General features: G+C 34.7%; 1 protein-coding gene across 1 annotated transcript; it reads right to left on the bottom strand.

Annotated features, from left to right (window-relative positions):
- Positions 1-6099: 6099 nt before the first annotated feature.
- Positions 6100-6681, bottom strand: LOC143612774 (uncharacterized). The gene has a single exon (XM_077086674.1). It carries the CDS (start codon positions 6679-6681, stop codon positions 6100-6102), a length of 582 nt encoding a protein of 193 aa, XP_076942789.1.
- Positions 6682-15710: the final 9029 nt, after the last annotated feature.

The following is a 15710-nucleotide window of genomic DNA, read 5'->3' as shown; positions in this document are numbered from 1 at the left end:
ATTGTTTCAGTTTTTGTTGTTGTTGTTGTATCTGGTCGGGTTTAATTTTCTTTTTATGTATTTGATTTGGGGCTGGGTTGCTTGCAAATACAGTTAAAAAGGCAACCTATCTTCTGCATAATTTTCTGAATCATTTATTTAGGACTTCCATTTTGATCTTAACTTAGGGTTTAGGGTTGCATTTCGATTCTGTGTGTTCTAATATGTTGAGGTGTATCTGGATAAATTTGGATGCAGTGTTAAAAACTTATGGCTTGATTTTGTTTAGATCATATGGCGCAACTTTGTTTAAATGGCTTAAATTTGGATATATGTGGATGCACCGCTAATTATTTGGTAACTACCATTTGAATGCACCTACCCAATGGATTACGTGGTGGAACATAATAGTGAATTTTAAAAGCTTATGTCTCCTGTTAGCTTATTAGTTATAAGTAGGAGATATAATAGTTAGTATATTTTTTAAACATATTGTTAGTCCTAATGCAAGATGTAGATTGGTGTTTTATATATAGTTAGATACCCAATAATTCCCCTAAATAAACATCTTAAACGATATTTATATCATGTTATACTTAAAAGTCTTTTTAATTTCACTTCAGTAATGGTTCAGAGAGGTTTACGGTTTGTTATACTTTGGATTATAATGCCAAAAAATAGTTTATTGGCTTCCTGTTAATAACTACAACAATATGTTGTTCATATAGAAATGCCTGTTGTTAGAGATATATATAACTCGAGTTGACCGTTTAAGAGATCAAACGACACACAGTTGTATGCCATATGTATCCTTTAATGAAATCCACTTGATATAAAACAACATGTTTGACCCGTTAGAGATAAAAGATAACCAGAATAGGTGAAACTTGGTTTTATGTTTTATCTCTAACGGATCGAACTCGGCTATGGTTTATATTACTGGTCGAACTCAAATTAAAGTTTCTTAAAGGAAATCTATAAGATAAACAAAGTCGTGTTTGACCCATTAGAGAGAAAAGTTTTAAATTTTCTAGAATTTAATAACCTTTTATGGAATCCTCGGTAAGATTTGTTTTATTTAATCCTCAATTTTAAACATACGGATATTGTTTTTCAGGTTAAATGAGTTGTCACATGTCATGTTCTTGCTCAGGTGTTACTACTGGCCGTAGGTGTTTTCATAGGAATAGGAAGGCATGCAATATTACATTATGCAGGAGTCATCAAAGAAGATACGCAGGTTCTTCTACAGCTTTATTTTTGTTAAATTCCAAAAAACGGTCATATGTTGTGGTAATATGTATGTGTGTAATAGGCATATATTTTGGTGATTTAACTTGGTAGCTTTGTTTTTTGTATATTGTTTTGTGTGTTTGTTTAGTTTCAGCTCTCTAGTGAACTATTTTGCTCATTTTAGCTGCATAGGTGGCTATAGATGAAAAGCAAATATAAAAATAATTTTAAATATATAAAAAAGATTAATAAATAGTAAACGCGTCGAGCCCGAGCCCGAGCCGAGCTCAAGCTTGAAATCTACTCACGATCCGAGCTAGATCTTTTTAAATGGTGCTCTAAACGAGTCAAGCTCGAGCTTGAGCTCTGTGTAAGTTAAATGAGCCGAGCTCGGGCTCGGCTCGTTTGCACCCCTAATACCCAAGTTAATTTTCTTTTTTCTATTTACATTATCGATGTAAGTTTTTAAGTTTGTTTGGTCAAGAACACAATAAATGTTTTTGCTTATTCGGGCTTGCTACTACGGTGGTTCTAGGACGATACATAGACTCAAGGGGATTGTAAACAAGGACTAATAAGGCAAATAAGCTATGGTATTGCTTGAATGCTAGATTATGGATGAGCACGGTACCGTACCAGTATCGAAAATCGCATAATCTTGGTAGCGGTACCGGGATTATACTCGGTACCGAAGGTAAAAAAACAGGAAATACCGTACCGTATCGGTACCGGTATCGTACCGATCCCAAAACTTAAAACTTTGGTATCAATTCGGTGTCAAAAAAGAGTGTCATTAATTCGTGTCATTAAACATGACACGCAGATGCGTGTCATGTTTAATTTATGACAGGGGCTTCAACGACACGCATTTGCGTGTCATCTGTACCCTTTAATGACACGCTATGCGTGTCATTAAAAGCAATTTTTCTAGTAGTGTTATAAATAAGATAGTGGGAGTTGAGTGTGCAATAGGTGAAAGGAAGAAAACGCAAACAGGGAGTGATGGGGTGATAATGTTCACGGTTTAGTTGGAGTGGGTTGGATCAAATCTTCAAATGTGATGGGTGAAAAGGGTAGGGGTAGGTGATGGTGATTGTTGAAAGATTTGTTTTGTTGAAAATATTGACCAATTGCTTGTGACTCCATAGTTACACCTATTTAAGTCTTTGATATAAATGAAAGGTGTATGCGTGTATTTTATTTTCCAAGGAATAATGGTCGTGAGTTTTGTTTTGTAATTCAAATCAGGATTAAATTTGTTATTTAATGACATTTAATACTTAATTTCAAGCAAATTGACATTTATTAATAGTATGCATTTAGATATTAGAATTATTTGTGTGCGTGATTTTTTTTATGAAGATTATTCACTACTTATAACTTAAACATTCGTAAGTTTGCGTAGGATTTTAAATATAGCAAACGCTCTTAGTTCGTTTCGTGTTCGTTGTCGATAATAGAAATAGTTATAAAATATAATTGTATTACATAAAACTCAAACTCCTAGTTTGTTTATATATATATATATATATATATATATATATATATATATATATATATATATGTATGTATATATATATATATATATGTATGTATGTAATCGTGTTGTTTAAAAGTATCACCAACGTCCATGTTCGTTAGACCAAATCCGAAATTTTGAGTAATTTAAAAAAATAAAAATAAATTACTTGTATGCAATGTATCATGCATATGCGACCTATGCTAGACTCGTCGTGATTAAACTTAACAAAAATTAATCATGTGGGAATTAACGTTAAGAAATCATATTTAGGCATTGTACGGAAAATGACCTGTTTTACGGAGTGTCACATTCTCCCCTTGTTATTAGAATTTCGTCCCGAAATTCTGTTCGTGTCGTCCGTAATTGGCGTCTTAGGAAAAAGGTGAGGATACTTTCTTTTCATTTCATCCTGACGCTCCCAAGTAAACTCTGGGCCGCGTTTTGAGTTCCAACGAACTTTCACCAATTTAATGCGACTACGTCTTAACTTTTGGACTTTCCGGTCCGACACTTCAATCGGTTCCTCCACAAAGTTTAGTTTACTATCAATGTGAACTTTGTCATGAGGGATTATCAGCGTTTCGTCGGATAGACACTTTTTCAAATTACATACATGGAATGTGTCATGAATACTGCTATGTTCTTGAGGTAGCTTAAGTTTGTAAGCCACGAGACCTACCCGTTTTAATATTTCAAATGGCCCAGTGTACCTCGGGTTTAGTTTGCCTCGTTTTCCAAAACGAGCAATTCCCTTCCAGGGTGATACTTTCAACAAGACTTTATCTCCTACTTGAAATTCGAGCGGTTTGCGGCGGTTATCGGCGTAACTTTTCTGTCTGTCCCACGCCGCTTTCAACCTTTCATGAATTTGGAAGATCTTATCAGTGGTTTCTTGGATAATTTCAGGACCAGTAACTTGCTTGTCACCCACTTCAGCCCAACAAAGTGGTGATCGGCACTTGCGACCATATAATGCTTCATACGGAGCCATTTTCATGCTGGTGTGATAACTGTTATTATAAGAGAACTCAACCAACGGTAGGTGAGAATCCCAACTACCTCCAAAATCGATCAAACAAGCGCGAAGCATGTCTTCCAGAATTTGGATGGTCCTTTCACTCTGACCATTCGTTTGTGGATGATACACGGTGCTCATGTCTAAGCGTGTACCCAATGTCTTTTGCAATGATTGCCGGAAACGCGACGTAAAACGGCTGTCTTTGTCGGAGATAATATAAATTGGCACTCCATGCTTGGAAACGATCTCCTTTAGATAAATCCTTGCAAGTTTATCCATTTTGTCTTTTTCCTTGATCGGAAGAAAGTGAGCTGTCTTTGTTAAACGATCAACAATAACCCAAATCGTGTCATAATTACTTGACGTCCTAGGAAGTTTCGTAATAAAATCCATTGAGATTTGCTCCCATTTCCATTGGGGTACCTCGGGTTGTTGAAGAAGTCCATACGGCTTTTGATATTCAGCTTTAACCTTCGAGCACGTCAAGCACTTGCTGACATAGGTGGCAATATCGCCCTTCATATTAGGCCACCAATAGAATTCTTTAAGATCTTTATACATTTTGTCGGCACCCTGATGGATAGAGTACCTAGACTTGTGGGCCTCGTCTAGGACTAATGTACGAAGATCTCCGCAACGTGGTACCCAAATTCGGTTCGATAAATAAAGAATTTTATCATCCTTGGGTTCCAATTGTCTCACCATTCCTCTCAAGGATTTCTTTTGAAAATGTTCTACTTTGAGATCTTCTTGTTGTGCATCACGAATTCGGGCGGTGAGGCTTGTGTGAATGATCATTCCTAATGCACGAACTCTAAGAGTCTTAAATCTTTCCTTGCGGCTTAGAGCATCAGCTACCACGTTAGCTTTGCCTGGGTGATATTTGATTTCACAATCATAATCATTCAGCAATTCAACCCAATGGCGTTGCCTCATATTCAGCTCCTTTTGGGCGAAGATATGTTGTAAACTTTTGTGGTCAGTGAAGATGGAACACTTCGTACCATAAAGGTAATGCCTCCAAATCTTAAGTGCAAATACGACGGCTCCCAATTCTAAGTCGTGAGTGGTATAGTTCTTTTCGTGCACTTTTAATTGTCGAGATGCATATGCGATAACCTTTTTATTTTGCAACAGCACACAACCCAATCCCTGGTGTGATGCGTCACAGTACACGACGAAATTGTCTACTCCCTCAGGTAGAGAGAGAATTGGTGCGCTACATAACTTCTCTTTCAATAATTGGAAAGCCGACTCCTGCTTTTCGCCCCAATCAAACTTTTTATCCTTTTGGGTTAATGCAGTCAAAGGTTGGGCTATTTTGGAGAAATTTTCAATAAAACGGCGGTAATAACCGGCTAAACCAAGAAATTGACGCACTTTGGTAGGAGTCCTTGGCGCTTCCCAATTCTTAATCGCCTCGATCTTGGCTGGGTCCACATGAATGCCCTAGGAAATGGACTTCCCGAATCCAAAATTCGCTTTTCGAGAACTTCGGATACAACTTCTCATTCCTTAACAATTCCAAAATCAACTTCAGATGTTGCTCGTGCTCCTCCTTGGTTCGTGAATATATTAGGATGTCGTCAATGAATACAATTACGAACTTGTCTAGGCAGGGTTTACACACTCTATTCATTAGATCCATGAAAACAGCAGGCGCATTAGTTAAACCGAAAGGCATGACTAAGAACTCGTAATGTCCATAGCGAGTCCTAAATGCCGTTTTGGGTACATCTTCCTCTTGTATCCTTAATTGATGGTACCCGGAACGTAGATCGATCTTAGAATAAAAACTTGAACCTTGCAGCTGATCAAACAAATCGTCTATTCTAGGGAGTGGATACCGATTTTTGATTGTTAATTTGTTAAGCTCTCGGTAATTAATACACATTCGAAGGGTTTCGTCCTTTTTCTTCACGAATAGGACCGGAGCTCCCCAGGATGAGAAACTCGGTCGAATGAACCCTTTATCTAACAATTCTTGAAGTTGTGTAGATAATTCTTGTATCTCTGATGGTGCTAATCAATATGGAGAACGCGCAACTAGTGCAGCTCCTGGTACCAGATCAATACGGAATTGGACTTGTCGAGGGGGCGGCAATCCGGGCAAGTCTTCGGGAAAGACTTCTGGATAGCCTCGTACGATCGGTATATCCTCAATTCATCGTTCTTCGGGTTCCTTTTCTACAACGTGGGCCAAGAACACTTGATATCCTTTACGCAAGAGCTTACGAGCCTTCATACATGAGACAATCTTTAAAGCAATCGTTTTCTTTTCTCCTTGAACAACCAATATTTCACCAGTCGATAGTGGAAGTCGCACTAGCTTTTCGAAGCACACAATTTAGGCATGATTTTTAGACAACCAATCCATGCCGATAACTATATCAAAACTTCCCAATTCCACGGGTAACAAATCTATTTCAAACGAATGACCCTCAAAGACTAAAGTGCATCCTTGGACTACTTCACTAGTTTCAATCAACTTCCCATTTGCTAACTCTATGATGTATTTATCTTTTAATTTATTTGACTCTATTCCCAACAAAGGTCTAAATTTGGTAGAGACAAAACTCAAATCCGCACCAAAATCAAACAATATATGAGCATAGTGATCATTGACAAGAAACGTACCAATGACAGTTGAGGGGTCCTGGCGGGCATCTTTTGTCCCGATCACAAATGCTCTTCCTCGAGCCTGATTGTTGTTGTTCCTCAATTTGGGACAATTATTCCTGAAATGATCCATGCTCCCACATTCATAGCAAGCAAGTTTCCCCTTATCAGTATTCCCCTTTCCAGTAGGAGCAAGGTGTCCCCATTGCTTACATTTACCACACAAATTGCATCTCCCATCGTGGTGTCTTGCGCACTTGTTGCACTTAGGTTTGTTCCCAGCATAACCTTTGGTTTTAGTAGTTGCCATATATGCCTTAACCGATTCATGTCGTTTGTAGTTTTGGTTACTTGACTTTCCAAACCATTTTCTTTTATCGCCCGACCTTTTATCATCAACTTCCTTTTTCTCATTCACCTCCTTATCACTAGAGTTTTTCTTAATCAGTGTACCCAGACGGCCTCATCGGCTAAAGTTTGCGCCAAAGACACTGCACTTTTAAAGGTGGTCGGCTTTGAGGAAGTAATCAAACTCCTAATTTGAGGAACAAGACCCCAGATATACCTTTCAATCCGTTTATACTCAGGAGTCACCATATGAGGTACCAACCTTGCCAATTCTTGGAATCGAGTGGTATAAGCAGTAACATCAGAACCAGTCATTGTGATATTCCACAAATCAGTTTAAATCTTTTGGAGTTCATTTCGAGGACAATACTCCTCCAACACCATGGCTTTTAATTCTTCCCATGTCAACTGATATGCAGCTTCCATACCCAAGGTTTGAACTTGTGAGTTCCACCAAGTTTGTGCCTCGTCCTCCAGGGTACATGTGGCATACCTCACCATAAAATTAGCAGCACAATTGGATATGTTGAGAACAGATTCCATTCAATCCAACGAATTATTCCAATTGCACCCTCAGTTCCATGGAAGATTCTCGGGTTGCAAGATAAAAAAGTCTTGTAGGAACAGCCCTTTTCATTATTGCTCGCTTCTGTATTAGCAATATTAAATAGATCAATACTTTATTAATGATGTGTAGTGATTTCTCTTTCCTTTATTTTTAAGGCATGAATTTCTTATTTCTTTACCTCCGGTACCTCCTGATCCGGTGCCTCCGCCGGTACCATACCCGTTACCTCCGCCGATACCAGTCCCGTTACCTCATGTTCCATTTCCTCCAGTACTGCTACCAAATCCGTTGTTTCTGTTTCGATTTGCCTCATATTGAGCAATTGTGGATGCTACGCGTTGTGTCACTAGTTGGTCAATCGCCTCAGGGCTCATCGAACAGGTGTTTTCGGGGTTGCTACGGGTGTTTCGCTTTTTCAGTGCCATGATTTTCTTTCTAATACACAAGATAAAAAAAATAAGACAAATTTATAATCAGAGTAATAATGTCATCACATGAACCCGAAATATAAACACACCATAATATTATACAATATTATACATCAAGAGAAAACATCTAGTACATAGTTTTCATAGCCGATACAAAATGGATGGGGACATACCCCCCATCAGTACAAAGCTTTCATACATATAATATTGCATGAGCACACCCCGCTCAGCTAGGTAAAATAAGCAACAAACATCCCAAACAACATAACTACTCCAGCCACGAGCATGCTAGCCCTAGTCATCATCTGGTGTGTCCCTACACGAACCTCCAACTCCATAATCCTACCATGAAGCTCGTTAAGCAGATCAAAGTCATGGGTTCTCAAGAGTCGGATCCTATCAATGTCATCTCGGTTCTGAGTAAGGCTCACCTGAAGTGCTCGAGTAGACCTCTCCAGCGATCCAAGAAAATTGCCCACATCTTGTCCCATCATCCTAGTAGTATCCTGACTCATCCTCCTAACATCATATAGCAATGCCTCAACATCCCTAATCATCCTCTCAAGCTGGCGGTCATGTGTGTGAGTCCTGGCGACAAGAGTCGGTATGGTTACCTCCATTGGCTCCCTAGTGTGAGGTAGTGATGGAGGTGGCTGAGAGGACTCACCGACCTCAAAGGTAGAGGAAATACCCTCAAGGTCATGCCAGTGGTCTAGTACACGTGCCATCCATCCTGGCCTCCTAGCATACGATCGATACTCAGGTATCTTCTTTGGTGGTTGTTTAGTTTTCTCTGGCTCATCTCGTGCAGCTAAGTTCCTCTTGTTAGGGAGTAAGGGATTCTTTCTAGCACTCTTCATTTGTAAAGGCCCGTTGCCTATCCTAAAGAAGATGGGTAGCTCACCTAAGGCTACGTCAGGAGGTGTAGTGCTCCTAAAAATTCTCTTCCGCGGCGGGGAGATGGTGGTGGCGGGGGTGGGGATGGAGAACGTGGAGGTGGGGAAGGTAATAGTGGAGAAGCTGGTAGTGGCGAGGCTGGTGGTGTCTCAATGACGGTATCCTCGTCGTCAGAGACAATCGACGACTGTGTGGGAGGTGTGTCTGAATGCTCGCTCGGGTCCTCGTCAGAATCCATGACGACAACTGGGTTTTCTTTAGACATGGCTGTGACAACAGTATCGTACAATGTGATATAAGTTTTGTTTATGTGTATGCATGCAATGAAAACATTTTCTTTTTCTTTTTTTTTTCTTTTTTTTAGTCACCGGTTATAGACCATATTATCTAGTTCGCTATAACCAATGGCTCTGATACCAATTGTCACACCCCGCCAAGGCGGAAACGCGGGCACGTGACATCATGAATATCGTAAGCATATGATTATCATAAACATAGTAATATTAGGATACCATTAGTTTTCAATGAGTTTACAAACCATGAAATATTTTTAACAAGATAATTATACATAATAAGAGATTTCTGGTATATGACCCAGATATCAGTCGGGTTATACATATGAAATCCCTCCAAAATAGGTATCCTAATTATGCATCGTGGTTCCGGTTCCATGATTTCCTTACAAGCTTGTTAATTCCCTGAAAGAAACATACGATTTAGAAGGTCAACACAATGGTTGGTGAGTCCACAAGTTTTAAGACTTGATATAAAATCACGTTATTTATAAAACGTTGAATCCGTTCACAAATAAGTATACGATAATATATTGAAACAAATACGGTAATCCTCCGTAGACTGCGCTAAATCTACGAATTAATATACGACCTATGAGCCTATAACCAAACCACGAGTTATATCCGTTTTGCCCTGTTCAAATCTCACAGATGGAATATACGCACCCTGTTTCGATACAATATCGGAGGTTAGCGCGACCAACCTAAAATAGGGGGGAATGTCAAGGCCAATAGTACTATTCGTATATTCCTGTTGCTAACTACGTTAGCTAATGGTTATATTATGCAAGCAAGGGACTTATAGCACTACATAGTTCAACTCAAGTTCGTATAAGGATCGGTTGTTTTGTTTCTAACTATCGTATAAAGAAGTTGTGTATGTTTCTCCCCCCCCCCAGTTGAAAACAATAAAAACAGTAAAAGGGGGTCGTGGAACTCACCTCGTGAGTTCAGTGGTTGATTTCCTAGCAATTTTAGATTAATCAAAGTTCCGCTGCCTTCACACGTTCTAAACGCGTCAGGTCAGTTAGTTCATCATCGACTCGCAAGTCAGTTTATGCTAGTTACTTTCACCCAACTAGTCGTTTCGTTTATTATATTTGTGTCAGTTGCTTTCACCAACCGAGCGTTTCGTTTATTATGTTCGTGTCGGTTGCTTTCGCCAACTGAACGTTCCACTAAATTTATGGACAACCTGTTGGTGATAAGTTTTTATATTCTTATAGAAAATAAATATTTATATATATATAGTTATATAAATTTTAAAATTATAATTCTTATTAGTGTCGGTGTAAATTTGGATATAACATGTTTGTTTTGACGAGTAATAAATATATTTTAAAATTATATATTTATGTCTAGATAATTCTTCCTTAAGTTACGACAAATATTTTTGTGGATCATAATATGTTTATATTTTCGTTCAAAATTTTAAAACCGACTTTATATATAGTTTTGTTAATTTAACTTGTAAAAATATTACTTTTACGTCTAACATATGTACTTATCACCAAAAACTTATATTTATGTAAAACTATCGTTTGACACAAAATGTCCTTATAAACAAATGATATTTATTATTTGTAAATTTTATAACATGGAACTTGTTAAAACCATAATAAAGTTTTATAAATTAAATGAACGTATTTCCAACATAACAACTTATAAAAACCACTTTTGTTTATTTGAAGCTATAAAATACATTTGTGGCTTGAATACATATGTTCAATACTTAAAAATCAATATTTTTTTATAAAGAAAAATATATATATCTTTTCACTTATAACTCCATAAAACTATATTTTTATACTAAAATGGTATAAAATCTCCATATGTCCACATTTCACTCAAAACCATAAATCTATATATCTTTTTTCACAAATCAAGCTCATAAACTTTTAAACTCGTGTTTAGCTCATTTTTTATATAATTAAAACTATATAGTTTTATAGGTTTATATTCCATCTTTCAAATATACAAAATTGTGTGCATATTTTATACCAAAACTCATCTTTTAACAACATGAATTTATTTGCTATTTTTAGAACTTTGTAAACACACTATAAAGAATAACCTATTTTTCTAGCAAATATATAAACAACATTCTTAAATAAATACATTTAGTGATTTGATTATTTATTTATTTTTATTTTTTTAAAGTATGACAACATGTATTTAATCACTCTAATCAAATCTTAGAAAAATGTAAACTACATTTGAGCATGCTTTTAACCCATATCATTTACCCCTTTCAAGTCCCTTACGTATTTTTCAAGTATAATGAGTTTATATTCATGATTACAAGTTTTCTTTAACATGCTAAGTGGGTAAATTTTTAGTTGGGTGTTGAAACTAACATAAACACAATATATAAAATATAAAGATAAGTTTAGAAGAAATTAGCTCACTTAGCACTAGGATTAGAGATTAAAAAGAAAAATAGAAGATCTTGAGCTTGATTTCCACTTCTTAGATTATCCTAACCCATTGTTGTTATCTTTGAAATATCTTCAAAATAATATGTATTTGTGTTGTAGAGCCAAGAAGAGAGTTGTGTGGTGTAAATGGGTGTCGGGTTTGGGGCGTGAGAAGGAGAGACAACCGAATGTTTTGGTTTTGTGGGTGCAACTAAATATGGTTTTGTTTTATAAGTCTTATTATATATAGAGAGAGTTTAGTATGGTTGAGTTCTTATGATATTATAAATAAGATAGTGGGAGTTGAGTGTGCAATAGGTGAAAGGAAGAAAACGCAAACAGGGAGTGATGGGGTGATAATGTTCACGGTTTAGGTGGAGTGGGTTGGATCATATCTTCAGATGTGATGGGTGAAAAGGGTAGGGGTAGGTGATGGTGATTGTTGAAAGATTTGTTTTGTTGAAAATATTGACCAATTGCTTGTGACTCCATAGTTACACATATTTAAGTCTTTGATATAAATGCAAGGTGTATGCGTGTATTTTATTTTCCAAGGAATAATGGTCGTGAGTTTTGTTTTGTAATTCAAATTAGGATTAAATTTGTTATTTAATGACATTTAATATTTAATTTCAAGCAAATTGACATTTATTAATAGTATGCATTTAGATATTAGAATTATTTGTGTGCGTGATTTTTTTATGAAGATTATTCACTACTTATAACTTAAACCTTCGTAAGTTCGCGTAGGATTTTAAATATAGCAAACGCTCTAAGTTCGTTTCGTGTTCTTTGTCGATAATAGAAATAGTTATAAAATATAATTGTATTACATAAAACTCAAACTCCTAGTTTGTTTATATATATATATATATATATATATATATATATATATATATATATATATATATATATATATATATATATATATATATATATATGTATGTATATGTATATGTATTCGTGTTGTTTAAAAGTATCACCAACGTCCATGTTCATCAGACCAAATCCGAAATTTTGAGTAATTTAGACAAATAAAAATAAATTACTTGTATGCAATGTATCATGCATATGCGGCCTATGCTAGACTCGTCGTGATTAAACTTAACAAAAATTAATCATGTGGGAATTAACGTTAAGAAATCATATTTAGGCATTGTACGGAAAATGACCTGTTTTACGGAGTGTCACAATAATACAATTCATATGAAAACTCAACTAAAAGACACAATGAACAACAAAATAATACAATTAAAAAACCCATTAATTTTTTTTATTTTTATATAACAATATGATACTCTTATTAAAGATAAAAAAACGCTTATTATTATGGTGAATTTTTTTATAAAATATAATGTCATATGAAAAAGTTATGGATATTTTAAAATGATGGGGAATTGACATGTGTCTTGCATGTGGAGAGAGAAAGTCAACAAATGTGGGTTATTACCTTCATACAATTTCCAACAATTTTTATTTATTAAATTAATCTCAGCCATTCAAATATAAGATCAATGGACTGGATTCCTTCTCACCATTCTCATTTTTGTTGTCCTTTGTATTTTAACTTTACCCTCAATTTAAACCCAAAATTAATTTATGTACACAAGTATCAACACTAATAAGAAACATTGATGGTTGATTACTTACTATTTACATAGAAATTAACAAAATTACGAAACCACGGGTTAACTGAAGGAAGCACAACATGATTCATATCATCCAGATTTGTAAACGTTGTTCAAATGTATATGCTATAAATCAGTTCAGAACTACTTGCAGATCTACCAATTGCAATATCCATCACTAACTACAACGATCAGAACAAACAAACCCTATTTACTCTGATTGAAATTGTGATCATACCGAATCGGATTTGAATTTCTGATCATTCGCTGAATCAAATTTGAGTTGATCAAAATTGAGAAGATGCAAACCCTATATGAGGCATCGAGATCAACATATACGATACGTTCTCAAGATCCGATGGTTGAGGGTCTGATTGTTCTCTCAGTTGTGTGTGATGTGATGATCCATCATGATCTTCTAGATGTGTAATATCAAAATTCCTTTTCTACCCTTAAATATATTTTAAATCCCCCATGCTTTAAAGAAAAATTAGTGGTTAAAAAGTGGTTCTCAAAGAACTTTGAGAACTCATCTAAACCATAGATAATTTGATCAATGACTCAAAAGTGCAGTGGCGTTTGTGTAATTAAATAAATATTATGAACAATAATTAAATATAAAAAGGGTATTGAAGGGATCAATTTATTCTCTATCTTAATATTTCCTATAATTACGTCTATCCACACAAATTCACCAACTCTTTCAAAATTTAATTTTCTTTCACCCTCACTACCATCTACGTAACTATGTTTTGGTCATTGAATAGAATTTAACTTATGTGTATGGTGCAGACTTCAAGTAATGTTAATATTCTTTCGGTGCCCAGATTTCATAGTAATTAATTCGGATAATCAAGTAATTAGTTCCATTACTTTTTATTATACTTTTGTTGTTTTGTTGGTAACATGTACAGGGGATGATATATTACACATACATAATTGATTTAGTTACAGGTGTTGAATTTACATGTACGTAATAGTTGGGTTATATAATATATGAATGTGACCGATTACATACATGTGCATTAAACTAACAAATACAAATTGAATGATCGATGGATTACATATAAGCATTACTTGAGTTAAAAGAAAATATTTTTAAACTGAAAGTGATGAACTTGTACGTGAATGTACAATAATTAATATTTAAATAGTTTAGAAGGCACATATGCGAACATCTTTGTTTTTTTCCTAGACATGCATAAAAATCTTTTACACATGCGTAAATGCCAATTTGAATAATGCCCGAATAAATGTTGGTAGGTTATATCTACGTCTTGTTACATGCACATATGTAAATTGGATGTTATGATTGTTTTAGAAATGGACAATGAGTATGAAAATTTACATATTTTTAAATGTATGTTTATTTTGAATAAATTGATAATCAGTTTCAAAATTTACATACAAGTACCTAGTATTTTTACATATATATACATCTGGTTATGTGTAAAAGTGGGCTATATCATCAATCTGCTAACGTAAAAAAAATATAGAGAAAGAGGTTAGTTAGTTATTGGAGAAAGAAATAATTTGTAGTTTACCAATATGCCCTTTTTATTTAAATTCTAATCTTCAAGATAAAAAAAAATAATGAGCGGTTGATATTAGTTCCTATAGTTCTTAGAAGATTTGAAGTTCTTAAATATATATATATATATAGAAAAGAGTTCAAATAAAAAACAAGTGTTTTGTGAGAAGAGCTTTAAAATAAAACAAACCACCTACATATGATACTATACAATGTAAATATGAAACAATACAATTATTTAGAAACTACCAATCTCAACCACTAGATCATAGATCCAAGGGCCTAGATCTATTTTTATTCTTCTCACAAAAATATTGTTTTTTACATTAACCCTATCATATATATATATATATATATATATATATATATATATATATATATATATATATATATATATATATATATATATATTCCTTCTTTTCTAATGGCATTGCCCGCCTCCTAAAAGTTCACTTGGCATACTAACGTTCGAAGCAATACGTTGCATTTCTAGGACTTTTTGCTTGCTTTGTTTGTGGCAAGGGAAGTCATCTTCATTAGCCTGGTAAAACGTAAGGGCTGGAGACAACCTGACAACAGAGCGGCTTCAATCTGTTGATAGGGGGAACTTCACACCTAGACTGGAAGGGAGAGTTTTCGTTCCCGCTAACTGAGTAGAAGATATATATATATATATATATATATATGGGTGGGATCTAGAGAGAACTAGAGAACTAGTAAAGAATTATTTTTAACTATTTAAAAAAAAAATATTTTGTGATATTTTTTTCTTTCCTCATTCTAATAAGATGATATTGATACGAAAAAAAAAAAATCTTGTCGGCGTAGTACTGTAGCGCATATACAATAATGTTTTATTGCATATAATACAACACAATTGCATTATCCAATAAACACTATTGAATATATGCAAATACGACACTAATAATTGTATGCAAAACACATTATCGCATATATGTAATACAACACTAATGCACATATGCACTATATCGATTTTTTTAAATTTTTGTATATAATATAACACTATTACAAATAAACAATACAAACAACTATATATATGCTATTCAACACTATTTCAAATATCAAAATGCACACTATTGCACATATGCATTATAAAAAAAGTCGGTGTATTGCATATATGAATTACTCGTTAATTTTTTTTTATTTTTTTTGTGGTGAAGAATAACAACATACAAGAAGAACGAAAGAAAAAAAATTTAAAAATACTT

The sequence above is a fragment of the Bidens hawaiensis genome, unplaced genomic scaffold (genome assembly GCF_021521415.1).
Source record: "Bidens hawaiensis isolate Kalapana, Puna unplaced genomic scaffold, B.hawaiensis_p1.1 tig00035545_1, whole genome shotgun sequence".
NCBI classification, from domain to species: domain Eukaryota; kingdom Viridiplantae; phylum Streptophyta; class Magnoliopsida; order Asterales; family Asteraceae; genus Bidens; species Bidens hawaiensis.
The sequence above is the reverse complement of the archived record's forward strand: the minus strand, read 5'-3'. Positions and strand labels throughout refer to the sequence as shown.

Bases quoted from the DNA above. Each gene is read 5' to 3' on its own strand.
- LOC143612774 (XM_077086674.1), bottom strand. From the start codon at position 6,681: ATGGCAACTACTAAAACCAAAGGTTATGCTGGGAACAAACCTAAGTGC.